This window comes from Cervus canadensis, chromosome 4, assembly GCF_019320065.1.
Source record: "Cervus canadensis isolate Bull #8, Minnesota chromosome 4, ASM1932006v1, whole genome shotgun sequence".
Lineage (NCBI taxonomy): Eukaryota > Metazoa > Chordata > Mammalia > Artiodactyla > Cervidae > Cervus > Cervus canadensis.
This window is the reverse complement of record NC_057389.1, coordinates 97,134,697-97,157,659: the sequence shown is the minus strand read 5'-3', so window position 1 is coordinate 97,157,659 and position 22,963 is coordinate 97,134,697. Positions and strand designations below refer to the sequence as shown.

The following is a 22,963-nucleotide window of genomic DNA, read 5'->3' as shown; positions in this document are numbered from 1 at the left end:
ATCAGTTACCTAGTTATCAAGCCGCCACTCCCAAGAAATGGAAGCTAGGTCAAGCTGAGCCCCGCTGCCAAGGCAGGGGCTCTGGATGATATAGTCGGATTAGAGGCGAACACGTCATTAACCCTTTATTACAAGGAACGCTCTTATAGAAGTATATGTGGACTTAACGTGAAAAAATCAAATGTATCCAAGAATAAAAAACACAGCACATAAAGTAGTATATGCATTCCAGTGTTCGCGCCAGAGACAGTGGTGCCCAGGAGAAAGCTCTTCTAAAACGGCCTGGCCCATGGGGGCCAGGAGGGAGCGGCTCTGGGCGGCGCGGCCGGCCTCAGGCACAGTGTAGGCGCCGCCTGCCTCTTCCCCGCGGCCGGCGGGCGGGGCAGCACCAGTTCCTGGGGCCTCCGGGCCAGCGGCCACCCCAGGCCGGCGGAGCACGGTCCCAGGCAGAACCCCGCAGACTGGGGCAGCGGCGACATCTCAGGTCTCCTGGGCTTCAGGACCAGCTGAAATTCACCTTCATAAGTCTCAGCTTAGTCAGCCTTTTTCAGGAAAATCTGCAAGAACCAGGCTCAGTGTCAGCTGGGGTTTCAGAGAGAGCTGGGATTTAGTTGCTGGGTACAGCTCCCCATCCCCTGCCCCATGTCACCTCGCTCAGAATGACCCACACAGGTGAGTCTGTCTGGATGGAGAGGCGCAGTGCTTCCAGGGGGCCGAAAGCAGGATCCACTTCACCCTGTGCCACGCCCTTGTAGAAGGAGCCTGGGGGAGCGCAGCAGTGAGAGGCGGCCGAGAGCCCTGCTCATCGAGCCTCGCCCGCTCCGCTTGGTGCCTTGCACTCACCTATCTGGAGGTAGCCGTCAGGGCTCCGGGGGTACTGCAGAGTGACCGCATGGCCCTCTTGCAGGGCCTCCTTGTCTGACTGGGGGTTCTGGGGGCAAAATCCAGGGGCTGAAGCCAGTGGCTGTGGGAGGGGCTGGCCTCCGTGCACACCCACCCCCCACCACACTCACATCAAAGGGCAACACCTCCACAGACGTGTTGAACAGCTTGTCCTCTGGGTGCTCGATGTTGCCACTACGGAAGAAGAACCTGCGGCCAGACAGGCCTGTGAGCTGCTGTAAGGGTGTGGCACCGCCTAGGCACTATACCCAGTAGATAACAGGCCAGGCCTGGGCCAGGAGAGCAGTCAGTGGTCAGGGGGTAACAGGAAGGCAGGCCAGGGGTCTCCAAATGGAGGAAACGGGCTGCAAGGGTTAGACATTTTTTTCCTTCTCTACACGAAATTAAAAGGAGGTAAAATCTATGTTGCCATGATGACACCTGGTTCCACCTGAACTTTTCTCAAACCATGAGCTAATCAATGTTTTTATGGAAATGGTTTTCTTACGCTATGTTAATGAACTATGCATTTATCCTAGACTCCGTCTATCTTCAAGTTGGCTCTGCTTAAGACTCAGAACCGATAAGGGCTCAACAAACCAGTGTGTTTTACTCATACATTGTTCTCCTCTTCTATGTTATGAAACCATATATGTACTCGGAAACCTGCCTTTCTTCAAGATTCATGTCAGTCGCTTTATGGCCTGGGATGACTCACCTTGTGCCAGTGTTATCTCAAAATGCATGTTGTGGATGAGGGGCCTGGTGCCTCTCTGAGCTTTGAGACATCTCCTTTCTCTAATTAGCAGCCTGCTGGTAGGTCTACAACATACTGCTAAAGACTAGCAGGGGGGCACTCTTTCTGCCCCCTTCTGATCTCTATGTCAGAAGCTTTCTCTCTCTCTTTTATACTTTAATAAAACTTTATCACACAAAAGCTCTGAGTGATCAAGCCTGGTCACTAGCCCGGGGTTGAATTCCTCTCCTCCGGAGGCCAAGAATCCCAGCATCTTTCAGGGCTTAGCAACAGCCTCTCAGTGGGCCCTGTGGTACTGGGCCAAGTTGGGCACCACCCAAAGCAGTCGCTGGACTGTACAAGACAACTAACTCATAAGGCTGATGGTGACGGGCTATGTCCCCAAGCTCCTGTGGGCGATTCTGGACTTGCCTTTATGAAGGAGCGACTGTTCCTTTTCTTTTTGTCCTCACCACACACAGCTTATGGATCTTATTTCGCCAACCAGGGACTGAACCCGGGTCCACAGCATTGAAAACCTGAGTCTTTCCACTGGACCACCAGGGAATTCTGTAGCTACTGCTCTGAGCTACACTTTTCAGATAAGAAAACCTAACAATATTAAATAATCTGCTGGGGATCACAGAGGGGAATCTGTAGGGTCAGAAATTTGTGGTGAGGCTTGAACTGCAGTAGCCACCCTCCCCCTCCCCCAAAGAGGATCTGTGGGCGCTGGCACTGACCGCTCCAGTCGCAGCGGCTGGAAGAAGCGGAAGCGGATGAAGTCCCCCGCAGAGGGCGTGAAGGCCCAGAAGAAATCCTCGTGCAAGTAGGCCTTCTCCAGGGTGAAGTGCTGGTACGTCTTGAGGCTCGTGCTCACTTCTGCCGGCGGGTTCACGTGCTCCATGCGCAGCGCGTGCTTCCCAAAGTCCTTGTCCTGCAGCGGCGGAGGGACAGAGTGCTCGGGCGGGCCTGGGCCTGCCCTGCCCCCTCCGGCCCAGCCTCCGCCCAGGCTCTGCTGTGCTCCACCAGGCTCCAGTGCGGCACTGCCCACCTTCAGTTTCTGGATCTTGCCCGCCAGTGAGGAGTGAGTACCCACATGCTGGAAGAGGGACGGCTTGAAGCGGATCCGCAGGTTGGCCTTCTGCCGGTCACAATGCTTCTGTGGAGGGAGGGTGACACACTGGGGCTTAACTTAACTCCACCTCTGAAGATAGAAACTCCTCCAGCCAGCAACACAGTCTCCTCCTGTCCGGGGCACGCTCTCCAACACAGTCCCTGACGGAGGCTGCTTGCTCCACCGCCCCTGCCCGTCTGTGCAGGCCCTGCTCACCGCATCCTTCTCAGGGTTGCAGACCTTCACCCACAGAATGTGGTCCAGGAGCCAGTCAATGGGCTTGTCGCGGTAGAACATAAGGATGAACTCCACAATGACGCTCAGGTCCAGCGACTTGAACATCTTCCCTGAGGGCAGGAGCAGGGGAAAAGGGTGCTGAGAAGGCAGCTCTGCCCTGACCTACTTCCTCTTAATCGCTGTGGGGGACTCCGGGGAGGGTTCCACAGCAAAACCTCTGGCTGGCTGCAGGCAGGTGTGGGTAAGAAGAGGGTGGATGGGCTGGGGAGCCCAAACATCTTGATGCAGAGGGGCAGGCAGGAATAGGCCAGGTGGGGCTACAGCGGGCACTCTAGGAAAAGGCTCAGAGCCTGACCTGGGCTTGGGAACAGGGCAGGGGGCTGAGAGCTGATGACAGAGGCAGAAGTGGGCAGACAGAGGCCAGGTGGGCAGGGAGGGGGCTGGCACACCAATGAAGCCCAGCTGGGAGAACTCCAGGATCATCCAGTCTTCCGAGGGCTGTTGGAGTGCAAAGTTCTTCATGGTGCTCAGGTAGTTGGGCTTGGCTATGATGTCATCTTCCAGCTGCACAGTGGTGGGTAGGGAGAAGGGGCCAGGACTCAGGATGGGCACAGGGAGGGCAGGGCTCACCACCCAGGCCTGTGCAGGGGGAGGGGGACGGAGCCAGGTATCCGTGCTCACCTGCACGTAGTAGATGCCTTTGGACTGTGCATACATCATGAGGAAGCAGTAATCAAGGTTCTGTTTGGTCCTCCACCTGTGGACCAGGGGCAGGGGCCTCAAGAGCTCAGACCCCCCCCACCTCCAGTGTGGCCACCACATAGGCGACTGAGCGGGTAGCAGGCCCCCCTCCCCCACGCAGGGGTCCTCCAGTGGAACAACGGAGGCACTGCAGAAAAGGACTTGGGACTCAAGACACCCACAGGCTCGGTTCCTTAGCACAGGTGGGCAGGTTGCTGGGGGCACAGGGAGAGGGATAGGACTAGTACCTGACTCTCTCCTTGGGGTCCCCAAAGGACTCTCGGAGGCGGGAGAAGTCAGGGTAGAAGTGGGGAGAAGGGGAGATGACTTCCAGGAGCCCAGAATGGATCTCCGTAGGGAACCTGGGGACAGGAAGGCCCAGTGAGTGTGCAGACTCCAGCTGAGCTAGCTAGACCCCGTCCTTTACTTAAAGCCCACCAGGCAGACATCCCCCAACACCACACGCACCCTACTGACACAGAGAGGCTTCAGAGGGGTTGGGCCATCTCTACACACCCACCCCCACAGCCAAGACGGGAAGCACCCTCCCCACAGATGGAAGGCACCTGCCTGCCCAACACCTCACAAAGAGTCCTCCCTTCACCAGCCATGCTGGGCTGTCAGTACTCACAAGGCCTTGATATTCTCCGTCACCAGCGAGGTATACTGCGGGTCAGTCTGTGGGAAGACCAAGTGCCCTCCCTGAGTCAGGCTGTCACCCCAAATGGCCTGGAAGAAAAGGCTGGGGGAAGGACACAGCTCCTTCTCCCACCGTCCTAAAGGCTAAGTAAGGCTGGGCCTAGGGACCATAGGTGCCTCAGAAAAAGCCCTTCTAGATGCCTGGGGCCAAGGGGTGGGGCGGACTATGTAACTTCACATCCTCAGGGGGGGAAAGTAAACTGTCTCTTTCCTTTTAATTTTTTACCATGGCAAGTTTGTGAATGAAACCAACAACTGAACTTGCGAGTCTCTTCCTCTGAAACCCTGCAGTTTTCCTCTCCCTGCCCCTTTCTGCCGTGTGCCCTGCAGGGCGCGCCCCCCTCTCCCCCGCCTGGCCCCGCCCACTCGCCTCAGCAATCAGCACCACGATGACCGAGTCCTCCTTCTCCTGTGGGCTCAGCTCCGAGATGAGTGAGTGCAGCGTGTCCGTCAGGTAGGAGTGCACCTCGCGCCGCACGCTGGGGATGCCCATCACCACCGACACTGCGGGGACGTGGAGAGTCGGCCCTGGGTACACGTGGGGATCGCCCCACCGCCCGCCTCTGGCCTCTCCTGGGCCGCCCTACCTCCGGTGCGGCCCTGGCCCACGCGCACGGCCGGCTGCAGGCTGCTTTCCTTGGCCAGCAGGTGTGGCAGGTGGTGGAAGACAGTGGGCAGGTGCAGCACGTGCTTGTGCGAGCCGTTCCACGGCTTCAGGCGTGGATCCTCTGGGTGGGTCGGGAAGGGGCAGGTCAGACAACAAGCTTAACCATCAGCTTCGCGTCCCCACTGCGTCGCACTCCCGCACCTCACCAGTTAGGCGGCCCCAGGTGCGATTGCTGTCTCCATCTCGCAGTGCCTGTCTCTCGGACATGGCCCTCTTGATCTCATCCAGCACCAGGTTGAGCTCCTTGGAGCGCTTGAGGCTCTCCTGCTCGGCTGCATGCAAGCGGTCACGCAGGGCCAGGAACTCCCGCTGGTAGACGTCCACCACATCACCTGTGAGTGGTATGCATGCTGTCACCAGGGGGCAGCCTAGAGCTGACCTGCTGCCCCCTGAGTGTGTCAGCACACGTATCTGTTCACATCTGTTCACATGCCCGCTACATGTGAGTCACATGGGCTTACATAAGAGTCACCCTGAAGTCACAGTGACACTCACACCTGCAGAAGAAAAGCCTTCACAGGGGGAATTAGCCCTCTCCAGGGCTCTCCCTTTATCTTCTCCAGAGGAGATGTCTGAAGTGGGAAGGCTGCAGGATCACTTCCAGGCCCAGGTGGGACAAACTAAGCTAGAGGTGGAAAGGCCTAAGACTGAATTCTCTCCTCCCAGTAGCTCTCACAGCCCCTTCCTGCTTCTCCTTGCAGCATCTCCTCCTTCCAGGAGGTAGGACATCCAAGGTGCCATCCAAGACCCACCTTCCTCAAGCAGTTCTGATGTTGAGGCCAGCCTTCCCCTGTCCCTTCTTTCAGCCTCTGCAGTTGGCTTCCCACCCCACTTCACAGAGATCACAGGCAGCCCCATCCCCAAAGCTCCCTGGGGACAGAAAACCTCCCTGAACATCCCCTCCTATCCTCCAAGTAGGACCGAGCCCCGGACATTCTACACTAGACACCAGCTCTGGATTCATAATCTCACACAGTGGGGGGGTGGGGGGACTGCTGCAGTTACCGCCCCCAGTGCTCAGAGGAGCAAATGAAGTTGAAAAACGAGCCACGGGTCCCTCAGCAAGGCAACAGCAGAGAGGGAACTCAAGCTCTCAATGCCCTGTGGCCTGCTTCTCTGAAGAGCTGTCCCAGGCCTATGCCATGCCACCCAGAGGAACCTGCATCCAGCTGGGTCCCATCTGCAGGCTCTGAGGACACGGGCCTGAAGCAGCCCAGAGGTGGGACTGCCTGACGGTGGACAGGGAGCCCCAGGGTGCCAAGTACCCGGCTCCACTGGTCTGGCAGGGCCAAGCAATCAAGAATGAGACAGAAACAACAGTGCCATCTGCTGCTGCTGCTGAGGCAGCCAGGTCCTGCCAGGCTGTTCACTCTCAAGGCCTTTTCAGACCTGGCTTTTGCCCTCTTTATTTGCTATCACACACACTGCCTTTTCCTCGTCTGACATCTATGCTTTCACACATGCTTGTTTCATCTGCCTGGGATTCCCTTTTCTCCTCTGTGCCTAATGAAAGCTCATGGAGCCTTCAAGGCCTTGGTGCAAAATCTCCAAGTCTAGGAAGCCTTCTAGATTTCTCCCCTCTCATCCTCAGGCAGCTCTTATATTCCTTGATCCCTCAGGGGGATCACAAACCCCAGAATGCCCTGGGATGGTGTCACTTCGCCACAACCAGATACTCCAAAGGTCATGACCAAGGCAAAATTCGGTCATCCCAGGACACCCCCTTTCTGTAGCTAGGGCAGAGGTCTAAGTGCTAAGTTCCGGAAAAAGAGAAAGGAGTAGCCCCTAGGAAGGACAGAGAGGACTGGGTCGGGGGAGGGGGCAGTGGGTGGAGAGAAGAGCAGGGGAGCCAAGCAGATCCTTGATAAGGCACTCCAAAGTCAGACGCGTGCCCCAGTCTCCCTCCCCACATGCCGCCCCTGGGGCCAAAGGCCAGGCCACGTAGAGCTTCTGTGTTCAGGAGCAGCCCCACTGCGGCGGGAGTTAGGAGTCTGGCTACCAGATCTTTGAGGCTCTGCACTGGGTTCTGAGGCCAGGTTACCCCAGAAACCAGACCCTTTAAACAGGGAGCTGGCCACGCCCAGCGGCCAACAGGAAGGGTCACTGGGGAGTGCTGAGGCCCAGCAGGGTGTGGTTCAGAGCCACCTGAGCAGGGAGGTGGCCTCCGTCCTGCACAGTCTCCACCTGCCTACCTACTGTCCCTGATACCCACCCCAATGCTACTGGCTCTACCCAGCGGGGCCCTCTGTGAGGTGGAGGGAATGTAAGGAGGCCTCAGTCTCTCTGCCTGCTGCCCCCACTCCCCCCACACATGGCCTTCTCTGATTTTTAAGTAGGCTGAGCTCTGTCCAACCTAGGTGGACCCAGAGGTGGGCCCTGCTGACCTGAATCACCCTGACCACTGAGGCCTGGGCACAGCCTGCTTCCTACCCTGGTCCTCTTGCCAGAAGCTTTCCTCTTTCCAAGTCCTGGGGGCAGCTGTGGTCACACTATTGGAGGCTTTCCTGCCGCTCCTTCTACCAGAAGGCAAAATAATCAAGATATCTGAGGCCTACAGACCACAAGCTTCCCTTTGGTTCCCTCCTCATTAAAGAAACAGATTTCAAGGTTGAAGCTGGGGCACAGACCTTGTGCCCTGTACTGAGGGATGGAAAAATAGGCTCAGAGAGGCACAGGCAGGTGCCAGGCCCAGTGAAGGCAGAAGCATGGGGACGGGGGCAGGTGTCCACCTCCTCTCCAGGGTTTGCATCCACCCTCCCAGGGGTCAAGATGGGCATCCATCATTGCTGAAGTCTAAGAGAGGGGACAGCCTAGACACAGGGGAGGGCAGTGTGGCTGAGGATAACCCCCTGGAGAGCTGCTGCCTTCCCTGGGGACCTTTAGCAGGGCTATAACTGGAGCATTAGTGGAGCTGATGCACAAATTTTGTCAAGGCTGGATGTGAAAGTGAGCCTGAAACCTGCATCCAGGGTCCGTCTTGCCAAGGCCTATCTGTCCTTCCTGGCCCTTGGCTTCCAGGATGCCACCTGCTCCTACTTTCCTTTCTCTCTGGCTCCCTGCCCACCTCTTCCCTTCCCTACAGATCTGGGTTCCTGTGCTTTTCCTCTAAGCATCCATGCCAGGGTGAGCCCTCTCCTGAGTTCCCTATTCACTGCAAACTGGAGGCCAAGGTCCAGTCTGGTCTCAGATTTAGTCTGGCTTCCCTGCAGGCTTAATACAGTCATCTGAATGTAAAAATGAGAAAGGTTCATATAAGAGCCCAGACTCGGGCTTCTCTTCAGGCCTTCAAAGACCAGATCTTACTGGGCCCCCCAAAGAGTAGCAGCCCTCAGTAGGGAAGGCCCAGGTGACCCTCTTGTCACATGTCACAGGCTTCTGGGCTTTCAGGCCCCAGGGACAAGGACCCTGCATCTGAACCCCACTTCTTTGACCAGGCTCCTGGATGTTTCTTCCCTTACGGAGCTGCTACTGCTGCTGCTAAGAAGCTTCAGTCGTGTCCGACTCTTTGCAACCCCATGGGCTGTAGTCTGTCAGGCTCCTCTGTCCATGGGGTTCTCCAGGCAAGAATACTGTAGTGGATTGCCATGCCCTTCTCCAAGAGATCTTCCCAACCCAGGGATCGAACCCAAATCTCTTAAGTCTCCTGCATTGGCAGGCAGGTTCTTTACCACTAGGACCACCTGGGAAGCCCCTAGGGAGAGTAGGCCTAAATGGAGCCATGGGTATCGCCCTCACTCCCATGCTCCTGGACACTGTGGCTAGTCAGACTCACAGTCTGGTGTCTGGCACAGGTGGGGGTCTGACACTGCAATTCCTGACATCCAGCTGAGAGCATGTGGCTGCTGCAAGAGGCACCAGGAACTGTGGCCTAGCCCAGGACAGGGTGCAAGGGTTCATTACTTCACTCACAACTGCACAAATGTGCCCCAGCCCATCAGGTATGGCCCCACCTTGGCCACCAAGTCAGTCTGCCTACCTGGCCACTCACTCTCCCAAGGGTCCAAAATGTCCTCCCCTAAGTGACACACCTCACCCACACAGCACTCTGCCCCAGCCATGCCCTTGCCTGGGTCATACACTCCACATACATAGATCTACAGAGAACTCTGCTCCAGCCGTGGCCTCCATGTACCAAGTCCTAGGGTTCTCCTTCCAGGCTTCTGGTGCCCCAAGGACAGCCCCAGCCTCCACCCAAACAGGGCTGGGCTGAGCTGGGCAGGCAGGAGCCAGGTGGGGACACGGGGACTTCGAGGGTCAGAAAGGCTCCCGCTCCTTCTGCAGCCTCTGCTGGGGACAGGGAAGCAGGGGGTGCAAGGGAGGCTGAGGTCAGCAGCCTCAGCAGGATCCTGCCTAGGCCTCCTGCAGGGAAAGCCAGAGGCAGGAAGGAAGCAGCTTTTCCTGCTGCCTCTGGTGCTGCAGGCTGGGTTGACAGAGGCCTGCGAGGGCCTCCTCAGCCTTGTGCCCTCAGCAAAGGCTCCACTCAGCCCCATCCATCCCAACCAACATGGAGCAACTCCAGCCAGTGCTGGGGTCTGCCCCCTCAGCCCGAAGTGTGCTAGCAGACTCGGAGGGCCATGGCGGTGGACTGGCTAGCTTCATCAAACTTCCCGGGAGGCCACATAAAGTAAGTGAAGCGGTAGCCAGGTGGGCTGTCCCTGAGGCCCCCAAGGCACCCCGCAGGCCAGCAGCCTGAGGAAGGCTCCCGCGGCGCCCGCATCCCCGCGGAGGAGTCCTGGGGCCAGACGTTCCGGAGGAGGGCTGCTGAGGCCCCGGGGAGCCGCACGCGGAGCGGGCCGGGGTGGAGCGGTGGCGGCAGGTGACAGTGCCACCTGGACGTCCGGCTGCCACTTCACGCGGCTCTCGGAAACGGGGCGTCCATGTGCCCGGGGCCGGCGGGGCCGCCTCTGCCCCTGGGGCTCGCTTCCCTCTCTGAGAACTCTGAGGTCCCCCGCTCGCCAGAGGGAGCGACCCGCCCCAGCGCGGGCAAAACTCGCGGAGGCCAGTGCCGAGCGCCCGCCCGGCCCCCGCCTCGAGGCCCAGCCCCGGCCCGAGGAGAATTTCGTTACTCCGGCAGCAAACAAGTGGGGGCGCGGAGGGAGGGGCGTCCTCCCGCGCCGGCCGGGCGGGGAAGGGGCGCCGGCTCCGGCTTCCGGCCGCCGTCCGCGGCGGGCGCCCGAGCCCGGCTCCCGAGGCCGGCGCCGGGGCGGGAGGGGAGCGGGGCAGGGCCGGCGGGGGAGGGGCTCACCTTTCTGGCCGCTGAGCGCCGCGTACCAGGAGAGCGAGAAGAAGGCGCACAGGCAGAAGAGCAGCAGCGTCAGGAAGGCGCCATTGCGGAGCCTCATCTCCTCAGGTACGCGGTGGGCGCCGGCGGGGCCGAGGCCGCATGGCCCGGGGGGTCGGGGCCGGAGCGCCGGGACCGGGAGGCTGCAGGGGCCCCGGCCCCGGGGCGGGGACGGGCTGCGAGCCCGGGGCCGGGCGGAGGTGCGGGCCGGCCTGCCGGGCTGCGGACCGGGCCGGGCGCCGCACCGCCGGCTCCTCCAGGCTGTGGGAAGCGGACGGCCTAGGCTCGGCGCTCGGGCCGGGCCGGGCCGGGCTGGGTTAGGCTTGGCGGCGAGAGCCGCGGCCCGGCCTGGATCCCGGGCCGCCGCGGAGTTGGCTGCGAAGGGCGGGGCGGCCGGGACTTAAAGGGGCCGCATCACCCGCTGCCGACACCGGTACGCGAGGGGCGGGGTGGGGGACGAACGCCCGGGATCGCGCCGGTCCGCCTCGCGGCGGCGGCCCCGCGTGCGGCCTCAAACGTCCCGGACTTCGCGGGGTGCGGGTCGGGAGCTCTGGGCTCTGGCCTCAGGTAGGTCGAAGCAGGGGCCTTCCAGACTGTGCGGTCCGCTGTGGTGGCGGCTTGCGTCAGCCCTCCGACCCCTTCTCAATAACGTTTTCCTTATGAACTTCCCCAGCCCATGTTTGGACCTCAGTCGGGTTGACTGAGGCCCCTCAGGCCCCTGTCCCAGGTCTGAGGGGTTTAGGCGGAAGTGAGACAGGCTGGGATCTGGAACCCTTAGCTGCGGTGCTGCACCTGAACAAAGGCCTTATGCAGCTACAAAACGCAAAGAAACTACAAGGGACTAAAAGTTACTGTGTGCGTGGGCAGTTGGGGCAAATTATGAACAAGATACAAAAAGATCAAAAACCCCAACTGCCACTTCTGAAGAGCCACGAGCAGAAAACAGGGTACTGTGCATGTCCCTTGCACTTGTGGCCTGAAGGATGGGCAAACCATCTAAGCCACCCCTCCTGACTAACTCCTAGACACACCCCTTCCCTCACCCCATTTAAGGAACCAGGTTGCACCCCCCCCCCACCTCAGTAGCCAGCAAGGGACCCGGTTCCTCTCCCTCACTGCTGCAGCAGGAAGGACCCCAATAAAGCCTTGTTTGAATTTCTTGTCTCCCCTCTAAAGTCAACTTCCGTTGATTAAGGAAGGCCAAGAACCCAGATCAGTAGCATGTGTTTGGCACCCAGCTTGGGACAGTTGTCCGCTTCCAGGGAGAAGATCTGGGCGCCTGGGGGACCACCATTGGTGACAAGTGATCACCTGAACCTCACTTTGTCCCACCTGGGGGCCTCATTAAGGCAAAGCTTAACCCTACCTCTTTGTCTCTTTCCCCTCTTGTTATCTCTCTACTTCTTTCTCCTTTTCTACTCCTCTGTTGTATCCTTCTGAGAGAGTGGACCTCCTGCAGCTAATCCCTGCTCTCAGCCTGTGGCTGGCAACAGCTCACCTTGACAGGTGACAAACAGGTGGGAGAGGCTGGCCTCACACCGTGCAAGCCTCGGTCCAGTGGGCTCTCCCTAACGGGAGATTTAGGATAGCGAGTGAGGTTTAAACACATCATATAGGGGCTGGAAGCCCTATGCTCCCAGTATTCTCACCTTTATTTTCCTGCTTTTTTTTCCCTTCAGCCTTTCTGTGCTTCTTCCCTGTACCTCTCCCTTGATCCTTATATCTGCAGTCGCATCCCTGTTATCCTGAAAACTTGTTTGTGTCAAGCTCTGTCACTGGTACATGTTAAATAAGGATCTTCATCTTATGCAGTTTTGTCTATCCAACTGTTCCTGCAAGTCTCTGCTAAAATTGTGGGCATGGTGGAACACTTAAGCCTTGAAATTCAAACACAGCCCACATTGCCTGAGACTCCAGCCTTGGGTTACTTAGATATTAAAGAGAAAAAAAAAAAAGGTGGGAGATGAACTTGCATTTCCCCCTCCTCTGCCTTTGCAATGTAACTGTTTTGCCTGGGCTCTCAGGAACTTTCTGATCCATTTGTAGTCCCCCAGACTGAGGAAAAGAAAAAGAGACATTTTATTTTTTGGGAATTGCACATCTTTTTTATTTACAATGATGGTGAAGATGATCATGATGATGTAAGCTGCAACTGTACAGCATTATAAAACAACGTCTGTATATACTACAGAGCGATCACCACTGTAAGTTTAGTTAGCATCCATTGTCGGGAGCCGCCAGGACGTGCCTGGGCTGTGACAAGGTCCCAGGAGGAGAGAGGAACCTGCAAGGCAGCTCTTCCCCTCGAGGTTGTCCCGGGGGCCGGTATGTTCCTTTCTTCCTTCTGTCTTACTGTTGTTGGGCTTTCTATTAATTTTTGGAAATATAATATATAGTAATAAGGCCTCCCTAGAAAAGTCCAAGCCTTTTTGGAAATGTTCATGATTGCTCTGGCTCAGGACACGACCACAAACATCAAGTCAAAAAACAAAGGGCCACAGGTATAGTTTGGCTGCTTGCTTAAAAGATTATAATGTTCTAGAATAGAAAAGAGTAGAGGCATTTAGATTTAGAAGTAGATGTACTGCTTCAGTTTACTTGCTCCTTGGTTGAGAGGGTTTTCACTATTGCTATTTCTATGCTGCTATTTGTTCATTGTTTCCCTTTCTTTAAACAACATGAGATATTATGGGTATTTTTGTAGAATTAGAAAATGGGGTACATACGATTTCAGTAGAAGATTTATATTAACCAGCTTCACTGCCATTATCTCACTATTAATAGAGGTGTTTTGCTGCTTTAGAGGTGTTTTTGCTGTTTAATAGTTAATCATTGTAAATTGAGATTTTGTGGTTTCAGGTAAAGAAAAATATCAGGTTTTTCTCATGGTACTATTCTCAGAAATGTCAAACATGTTACTGTCACCCTTCCCATGTATTGTTTTATTGCCCAAAGAATTTACACTATACGTGAGATTTGTACAACCTTGTTTTGTTAGAATGAAAATGTTAGGCCATTGAGGCAAGACGACTATGTATGGGACATTTAAGAAAAAACCCTGTAATCGGAAACGTTCTAGATGAATGCATAGGGGAAAAACATGGGAAAGAAAAATATTGATGGAAGCACAAACCAATATCTGATGTAATATGTGGTGACTTAAGGGGGAGGTAACGTTCATTCTGTAAAAACTGAGCTATCCTAAAAATAAAAAAAAAAGCTACCTCTTCTGCTCATCCTTCTGTGTGTGTCTGTATTCTTCCTCACCGATGCCTCTCATCCCTTGAGTATCCTGCTGGGGCTGGACCTCGGCAATCCATCACCATATTAGCTCCCCGCTCACCCAGCCCCTTGCCCTCTGATAACCACTGCTGAGTTCTCTGCTGAGTTTGTTGCTCAGCAACAAACTGATTTCTGTCAATGAATCTGTGAGTTTGTTGCTGTTATATTATTTGTTGTTTTTGTTTTTATTCCACATGATTAAAATCGTAGAGTATGTGTCTTTCTCCTTACTTATTTCACTTAATGTAAGACCCTCAGGTTCCATCCATGTTGTTACAAATTGCAAGATTTCATTCTTTTTTATCTTCTGAGGAGATAACATCTCTTTATCCATTTATCCACAGATGCATACTTAGGTTACTTCCATATCTTGACTGTTGTAAATAATGCTGTAATGAACATAGGGGTGCATTTATCTTTTTGAATAAGTATTTTAGTGTTAAAAAAGACCTGTTAAAATTTAAGCAGGAAAACTAAAAGATCTCTGATTCTGTTGTCTGTCTTTATGTAAAAATTAACTTGTAAATGAACTGTATTTAGTTGGCTTAAAGGAAACTGAGCGCTTATATACATACTCAGAAATATAAAACTCATCAGAACACATTCCAGATTCATATGTTCTGGGAGATAATCAATATTAAATTAATATTTGGTATTAGAGCTTGGTTTAAGCTTGTGGGCTTAATTAATACAGACCTGTCTTTAGAATCATGAACATTAAATATAATACTTTTATTATACCTAGGGTTTTTTTATTTTCCACTTATTACTGGAAGTCAATAAGTGCATATTGTTTCTGTTATAAAATCTGTCAGCAGGGAAAATAACCTGATATGATTACATTTTAAAGTAAATGTTACTGAGGTAAGAGCTTTTTGGTAAACTCTATAGAAATAATTCTTTACCAGCTGAGCTACATGTTTTGGAAATATCCATCTAAAATAGGCTCTCCACAGTTTGATAACTTGAAACAAAATTAAGTTAATTAGTAGGAATTCATTGAGGATCCAGGCCATTTCAAATAAGATGAAATATTGGAACATTAATTGCTAAGCAGATCCAAATTTACACCTTTGCTACTTTTGTCTTCTTATGAGAGGGAAACGAAAGATGTTTGAGTATATCAGACACATATCTTTTTTTAATTTATTTATTTTAATTGGAGGCTAATTACTTTGCAATATTGTAGTGGTTTTGCCATACATTGACATGAATCAGCCATGGGTGTACATCTGTCCCCCATCCTGAAACCCCTCCCACCTCCCTCCCCATCCCATCCCTCAGGGTCGTCCCAGTGCACCGGCCCTGAGTGCCCTCAGACACATATCTTTTACCACAGACTACATTAAGGAAAGAAATTGTGCTTTAGGAAGATGCATGTTTCTAGAGGTTATGGAATATTCCAATCAGGGAATGCTAATGTAAAAGATAGGTCATGGTTGCTTAAGCAAAGTAGGATGTGTGCTGTCAGTAAAAGAAGTTATGAGGAATGGAAATTTATTTTGTCCTAGAGCTTGTTATTTCTTCTTTTTAAAATTAATTTTATTGGCATATAGTTGATTTACAATGTTGTGTTAGTTCCCGGTGTGCAGCAAAGTGAATCAGTTATACACATACATGTGTCCACTCTCATTTTTTTCCCATATAGGCCATTAGAGTATTGAGTTTAGAGTTCCTTGTGCTGTACAGTAGGTCCTTATTGATTATCTATTTTATAAATAGTAATGCCTATTAAGTATTTTGATAGAGGCAAGCAGTCAGAGATTTCACAAAAACAGTGCTCTATAGCAGGGAAACCCAACCTCTAGGATCTAATGCCGGATGATCTGAGGTGGTAGTTGTCTAGTCGCCAAGTTGTGTCTGACTCTTTGCGACCCCATGGACTGTAGTCCGCAAGGTTCCTCTGTTCATGGGCTTTTCCAAGCAAGAATACTGGAATTGGTTGCCATTTCTTTCTCCAAGCTTGTTATTTCTGACTGGAGAAAGAATAAGGGACAAACCCGATGATTCAAGCAGCTACACCTTCAAGTAGCAGCTTGATCCTTACTGGGGAAGAGCTGCCAGAGGCTAGAGAAAGCCCCAAGAGCCTATATTTCCCGCTGGCTGCCAGCTCTCTTGCGTCCCTGGCACTGCCAGGGTCCCTGCAATCCAAGCAGCTGTGCCACCTCTGTATCTGGTCCTCACTGGGACACACCCAAGTCCTCCAGGGAAGCCTCTGGAGCAAACTCCTGTGGACAACCCACATGCAGAGGTGAAGATAAGGTCACAATTGAACCCCAGGGGCAGTGTGACTAAGGAAGAGGATGGGAAATCTTCCTACCAGCTTCACAAGCTGCAGATTAAACCCATATGGTCAGCTAGGCAGACTCTGTATCTATGGAATATATAAATGAACAATAAGAGTTCCCATAAAAGTAAACGCAGTAGCTCTGGCAACTGTGGGCACTGGAGAAAAGAATACCCAGGAGCAGCACCAGATTAGAGCTGAGCTGTCCCCCTGCAGGTCCAGAGACCAGCCCAGTGTTGGAGAGTATCCCCGGGAGGTGGAGGAGGACTGTGACTCACAACAAGGAGGAGGACACTGACAGCTGAGATCTGAGGAAAACATTTATTATTACTCAGATTTTTATTTGTTCTGTGATTGGTTCTGGACTTTTTTTTTCCTTCCTTTTTTTTTTTTAACCCCCTCTCTTACTGTGGTTGTTGATTTTATTGTTACTATTAACTCTATTTAAGCTTTTGAGAATTTTTTTTAAAAAGTCACACTTTTGATTTCCTTTATATACTTCTACATTCACCTTTTGCAGGTCTGTGGGGTTTTTTGTTTTCTTTTTTCTTTTTAAATTTTTTAAAATTTATTTTTAATTTATTTTGTATGTTTTTCTTATTGTTCTTTTCCTGCTGTAGTTATTCTTTAATATACATAAATCTTTTTTACATACTTCTATTTAACTTTGCTTTTCTATTTTTTTTTCTTTTCTTCCTTTTCTTTCTTTTTTTTCACCAAGGGTTTTTTTTTTTTTTTTTTTTTTTTTTGCTTTATCCCCCACTTGGCACTCTGCTTTAGTTTTGTTTCCTGGTTGGTTTTTTTAGTTAGTTTTGTTTTTATTTGGTCGATTACACTTTTGGCTTCCTTTACTTGCTGGCTTACTTTCTTGTACTTTCTTTTCTTTGGACTGTTTTGGTTTTGTTTGCGTGTGTGTGTTCCATTGTTTTTGTTATTATTTGTCTGATTTTGTTTGTACCATTCGTATGGGATTTGTCTTTTGTTTCTTGTTTTGTTTTTAGTTTTTGTGTGTTTGTTTTAATTCCCTTTAATGCCATAGCAAGCAACTTGTGGAATCTTGGTTCCCTCACCAGTGTTGGGCCTGAGCCTTTGGAGTGGAAGTGCTGAATCCAGGACCCTAGACTGCCAGAGAACCCCTAACCTCAAGAAGTATTGATTAGTGAGAACTCAAACAAAGGTCTTCACCTGTATACAAGGCCCAGCGTCACCCAACTGCTGGCAACACCCAGTGTAAGATGCCTTACCCAAACAACAAGCAAGACAAAAGCACAGATTCAGTCATCAACAGACAGGATTCCCACACACACCCCAGAACATGTCACCGAGCACAACCCTGCCCAGCGGAGGGAAAAGAAACTCACCTCCTCCAGCAAGAATGCGGACACAAGTCCCTCCCAACACAAAGTCTACACAAACCACTGGACCAGCCTTACCCACTGAAGGCAGATGCCAAAAGGGAGAAGGAATATGACCCAAAAGCCTGGGAAAAGGAGACCTCAAGCACAGTAAATTAGGAAAAAAATGAAAAGACAGAAGTATTGCACCAATGAAGGAACAAGGTAGAAACTCACAAGACCAAATAAACAGAGGAAATAGGCAAACTATTTGAAAAAGAATTCAGAGTAATAATAGTAAAAATGATCCAAAACCTCAAAAATAGAATGGAGAAAATGCAAGAATCAATTAACACATTTAACAAGGACTTAGAAGAAATAAAGAATAAACAAACAGATGAACGACACAATTACTGAAATTAAAAATAAAAGGAAACAATAGTGGAATAACTGAGGCAGAAAAATGGATAAGTGAGCTGGAAGGTAGAATTGTGGAAATAACTGCTGAAGAGCAGTATAAAGGAAAAATTTTGAAAAGAATTGAGGATAGTCTTAGAGACCTCTGGGACAATATTAAACACACCAACATTTGACTCACAGGGGTCCCAGAAGAAGAAGAGAAAAAGAAAGTGTTTAAGAAAAATTTTGAAGAGAATATAGTCAAAAACTTCCCTTATGTGGGAAAGGAAGTAGTCAATTAAGTCCAAGAAGTGCAGGGAGTCCCAAACAGGATAAACCGAAGGAGAAACATGCCCAGATACATAATAATCAAACTAACAAAGATTGAACACAAAGAATATTAACAGCAGCAAGGGAAAATCAACAAGTAACATACAAATGAAACCCCATACAACCAGAAGAAACTGTGTAGGCCAGCCAGGAGGGAATGGCAGGATATATTTAAAGTACTGAAAGGGAAAAATCTACAACCAAGATTACTTTACCTGGCAAGGATTGCATTCAGAATTGATGGAGAAATCAGAAGCTTTACAGATAAGCAAAGGTTAAGAGAATTTAGCACCGCCGAATCAGCTTTACAACAAATATTAAAGGGACTTCTATAGGTAGGAAGCACAAAAGAAGGAAAAGACCTACAAAGACAAACCCCACACAATTAAGAAAATGCCAATAGGAACGTAAGTGAAAAGTGAAAGTGTTAGTCACTCAGTCATGTCTGATTCTTTGCAACCCCATGGACTGTAGCCCACCAGGCTCCTCTGTCCATGGGATTCTCCAGGCAAGAACACTGGAGTGGGAGGGCATTCCTTCCTCCTGGGGGTCTTCCCAACCGAGGGGTCAAATCCTGGTCTCCTGCATTGTTGTCAGATATATATCAATGATTACTTTAAATGTAAGTGGATTAAATGCACCAGCCAAAAAACACAGACTGGCTGAATGGACACAAAAACAAGACCCACATACATTGCTGTCTACAAGAAACCCACTTTAGACATAGAGATACAGACAGACTCAAAGTTGAGAGGATGAGAAAAAGATATTCCATGCAAATAGAAATCAAAGTGGGAGTAGCAATAATCATATCAGGTAAAACAGACTTTAAAATAAAGACAAGAGATGGAAGGACACTGCATAACGATCAAGGGGTCAATCCAAGAAGACATAACAATTGTAAATATTTATGCACCCAACATAGGAGCATCTCAATACATAAGACAAACACTAACAGACATAAAAGGGGAAACTGACAGTAGTACAATAATAGGAGGGAACTTTAACACCTCACTTACACCAGTGGACAGACCATCAAAATGGAATTAACAAAGAAACACAAGCCTTAAATGACACATTAGACCAGGTGGATGTACTTGATATCTTCAGGACATTCCCTCCAAATACTGAAGAATACACTCTTTTCAAATGCACATGGAACATCCTCCAGGATAGACCACATCTTGGGTCATAAGTCAAGCCTCAGAAAATTTAAGAAAATTGAAATTGTATCAAACATCTTTTCTGATCACAATGCTTTGAGACTAGATATCAATTACAGGGGAAAAAATGTAAAAAACCAAACACATGGAGACTAAATAATAACGTTTCTAAATAATGAACAAGTTACTAAAGAAATAAAAAGGGAAATAAAAAAATTCTTAGAAACAAATGATGAAACACGATGACCCAAAACCTATGGGATGCAGCAAGAGCAGTTCTAAGAGGGAAGTTCATAGCAGTATAATCCTATCTCAAGAAAAAACATCTAATAGACAACCTAACTTTACATCTGAAACAACTGGAAAAAGAAAAACAAAACCTCCCTAAAGTTAGTAGAAGGAAAGAAATCATAAAGATCAGAGCAGAAATAAATGAATGAAACAGGAGTAAGGATTAATAAAACTAAAAGCTGGTTCTTCGAGAAGAGGAACAAAATTGACAAACCATTAGCCAGACTCATCAAGAAAAAAAGAGAAAAATAAATGAAATTAATGAAATGAAATGAAATGAAAAAGGAGAGGTTATGACAGACATAAGAGACTATTATGAGCAACTGTATGCCAACAAAACAGACAACTTGGAAGAAATGGACAGAGTCTTAGAAAAGTTCAAACCTTCAAAGGCTGAATCAGGAAGAAATAGAAATTATGAACAAGTCAGTTACACACACAGAAATCAAAACTGTGATTAAAAAATCTCCCCCAAAACAAAATCCCAGGGCCGGATTGCTTCCCAGGTGAATTCTGTCAAATATTTAAAGAAGAGCTAAGGCCTATCCTTCTTAAACTCTTTCAAAACATTACAGAGGAAGGAACACTTCCAAACTCACATTCTATGAGGCCACCATCACCCTGATCCTAAAACCAGATAAAGACAGCACAAAAAAAGAAAATACAGGCCAGTATCACTGATGAACATAGATGCAAAAATCCTTAACAAAATTCTAGCAAACAGAATTCAACAACACATTAAAAAGATCATACACCATGGTCAAGTCTGGTTTATCTCAGGGATGCAAGGATTCCTCTGTATATGCAAATTAATCAGTGTGATATATACCATATTAACAAATTGAAAGATAAAAATCATATAATCTCAATAGATGCAGAAAAAGATTTTGACAAAATTCAGTACCCATTTATGATAAAAACTTCAAAAATGGGCAAAAAGGAACCAACCTCAACATAATAAAGCCCAAATATGATAAACCTACAGCATATATTATTCTCAGTGGTGTAAAACTGAAAGCATTCTTTCTAAGATCAGGAACAAGACAAAGGTGCCCACTCTTGCCACTGTTACTCAACAGAGTTCTGCAAGTCCTAACTACGGCAATCAGAGAAGAAAAAGAAGTAAAAGGAATCCAGATTAGAATTAAAGAAAAGAAAAGAAGTAAAACTTCTTAACAGAAAAGAAGTAAAACTTTCACTGTTTGCTGATAAGATACTAAATATAGAAAACCCTAAAGATATTAACAGAAAATTACTAGAGCTAATCAGTGAATTTAGTAAAGTCACAGGATACAAAATCAATACACAGATCACTTGCATTCCTATATACTAACAATGAAAAATCAGAAAAAGAAATTAAGGAACCAATCCCATTTACCATTGTAACAAAAAGAATAAAATATCTAGAAATAAACCTACTTAAGGAGACAAAAGAGTTGTATGCAGAAAACTATAAAACACTGATAAAAGAAATCAACAAGACATAAACAGGTGGAGAGATATCATTCCATGTTCCTGAGTTGGAAGAATCAGTATTGTGATTATACTACCAAATGCAATCTACAGATTCATTGTGATCCCTATCAAATTACCAATGGCATTTTTCAAAGAATTAGAAAAATTTCACAATTCATATGGAAACACAAGAAACACTGAATAGCCAAAGTAATCTTGAGAAAGAAGAATGGAGCTGGAGAAAAGAGACACAGATGTATAGAACAGACTTTTGGACTATGTGGGAGAAGGCGAGGGTGGGATGATTTGAGAGATTAGCATTGAAACTTGTATATGTAAAATAGATGACCAGTGCAAGTTTGATGCATGAAGCAGGGCACTCAAAGCTGGTGCTCTGGGACAACCCAGAGGGATTGGGTGGGGAGGGAGGTGGGAGGGGGGTTCAGAATGGGGGACACATGTGCACCCATGGCTGATTCATGTCAGTGTATGGCCAAAACCACCACAATATTGTAAAGTAATTTGCCTCCAATTAAAAAAAAAAAAGAATGGAGCTGGAGAATCAACTTTCCTGACTTCCGACTATACTGCAAAGCTATAGTTGTCATGACAGTATGGTACTGGTACAAAAACAGAAATATAGACTAATGGAACAAGATAGAAAGCCCAGAGATAAGCCCATGCACCTATGGGCATCTTATCTTTAACAAAGGAGGTAAAAATATACAATGGGGCAAAGATAGTCTCTTCAATAAGTGGTGCTGGGAGAACTGGATAGCTACATGTAAAACAATGAAATTAGAACACTTCCTAACACCATAAACAGACATAAGCTAAAAATGGGTTAAAGACCTAAATGTAAGGCCAGAAACTATAAAACTCTTGGAGGAAAACATAGGCAGAACACTATGACATACATCATAGCAAGCTTCTCTATGACCCATCTCCTAGAGTGATGGAAATAAACAAGTGAGGCCTAATTAAACTTAGAGGCTTTTGCACAGCAAAAGAAACTATAAGTAAGGTGAAAAGACAACCCTCAGAATAGTAGAAAATAACAGAAAATGAAACAACTGACAAAGGATTAATTTCTAAAATATACAAGCAGCTCATGCAATTCAATACCAGAAAAGCAAACAACCCAGTCAGAAAGTGGGCAAAAATCTAAACAGACATTTCTCCAAAGAAGACATACAGATGGCTAATAAACACATGAAAATATGCTCAGCATCACTCATTATTAGAGAAGTGCAAATCAAAGCTATAATGAAATACCCCTCACACTGATCAGAATGTCCATCATCAAAAAATCTACAAATAATAAATGCTGGAGAGGGTGTGGAGAAAAGGGAACCCTCTTGCACTGTTGCTGGTAATGAATATTGATACAACCACTATGGAAGACACTATGGAGATTCCTTAAAAAATGGGGAATAACACTGCCATTTGATCCAACAGTCCTACTACTGGGCATATACCCTAAGAAAACCATAATTGAATAAAACATGGATCCCAATGTTCATTGCAGCACTGTTTACAATAGCTAGTGCATGGAAGCAACCTAGATGTCCACTGACAGATGAATGGATAAAAAAGCTGTGGTACAGATATATACTATTATATGTACCAGCCATATTACCCAGCCATAAAAAAGAACACATTTGAGTCAGTGCAAATAAGGTGGATGAACCTAGAGCCTATTATACGGAGTGAAGTAAGTCAGAAAGAGAAAAAGATAATATTTTAAAGCATATGTATGGAATCTAGAAATACAGTACTGATGAACCTATTTGCAGGGCAGCAGTGGAGACTCAGACATAGAGAACAGACTTATGGACATGGGAAGCGGGGAAGGAGAGGGTGGGAGAAATGTAGACAGTAGCATGGAAATATACTACCGTACGTCAAGTGGATCCGTTCAGTTCAGTCACTCAGTCCTGTCTGACTCTGCGACACCATGGACTGCAGCACGCCAGGCCTACATGTCCATCACCAACTCCCGGGGCTTGCTCAGACTCATGTCCATCGAGTCAGTGATGCCATCCAACCATCTCATCCTCAG

General features: G+C 48.9%; 2 protein-coding genes across 3 annotated transcripts in view; one reads left to right on the top strand and one right to left on the bottom strand.

Moving 5' to 3' along the window:
• Nucleotides 1-99: 99 nt before the first annotated feature.
• Nucleotides 100-10,453, bottom strand: MGAT4B (alpha-1,3-mannosyl-glycoprotein 4-beta-N-acetylglucosaminyltransferase B). 2 transcript variants are annotated; one of them, XM_043466999.1, is made up of 15 exons: nt 10,325-10,453; nt 5,226-5,411; nt 5,000-5,140; nt 4,783-4,916; nt 4,345-4,391; nt 3,962-4,075; nt 3,654-3,729; nt 3,422-3,536; nt 2,952-3,082; nt 2,673-2,780; nt 2,362-2,555; nt 1,014-1,092; nt 844-931; nt 650-762; nt 100-557 (listed from the first exon to the last, which is right to left on the bottom strand). In XM_043466999.1, exons 1-15 carry the CDS (start codon nt 10,419-10,421, stop codon nt 534-536), a joined length of 1,647 nt encoding a protein of 548 aa, XP_043322934.1. In that variant the 5' UTR covers nt 10,422-10,453; the 3' UTR covers nt 100-533. The 2 variants fall into 2 exon arrangements, with proteins under 2 accessions (XP_043322934.1, XP_043322935.1); XM_043467000.1 differs by having other exon boundaries at nt 2,718-2,780.
• SQSTM1 (sequestosome 1) overlaps nt 10,324-22,963 on the top strand; it is a 72,055-nt gene continuing 59,415 nt past the window's right edge. The window contains exon 1 of the mRNA XM_043467004.1: nt 10,324-10,429. The gene's annotated coding sequence lies outside the window, so the exon portion shown is untranslated. The remainder of the gene's footprint in view (nt 10,430-22,963) is intronic.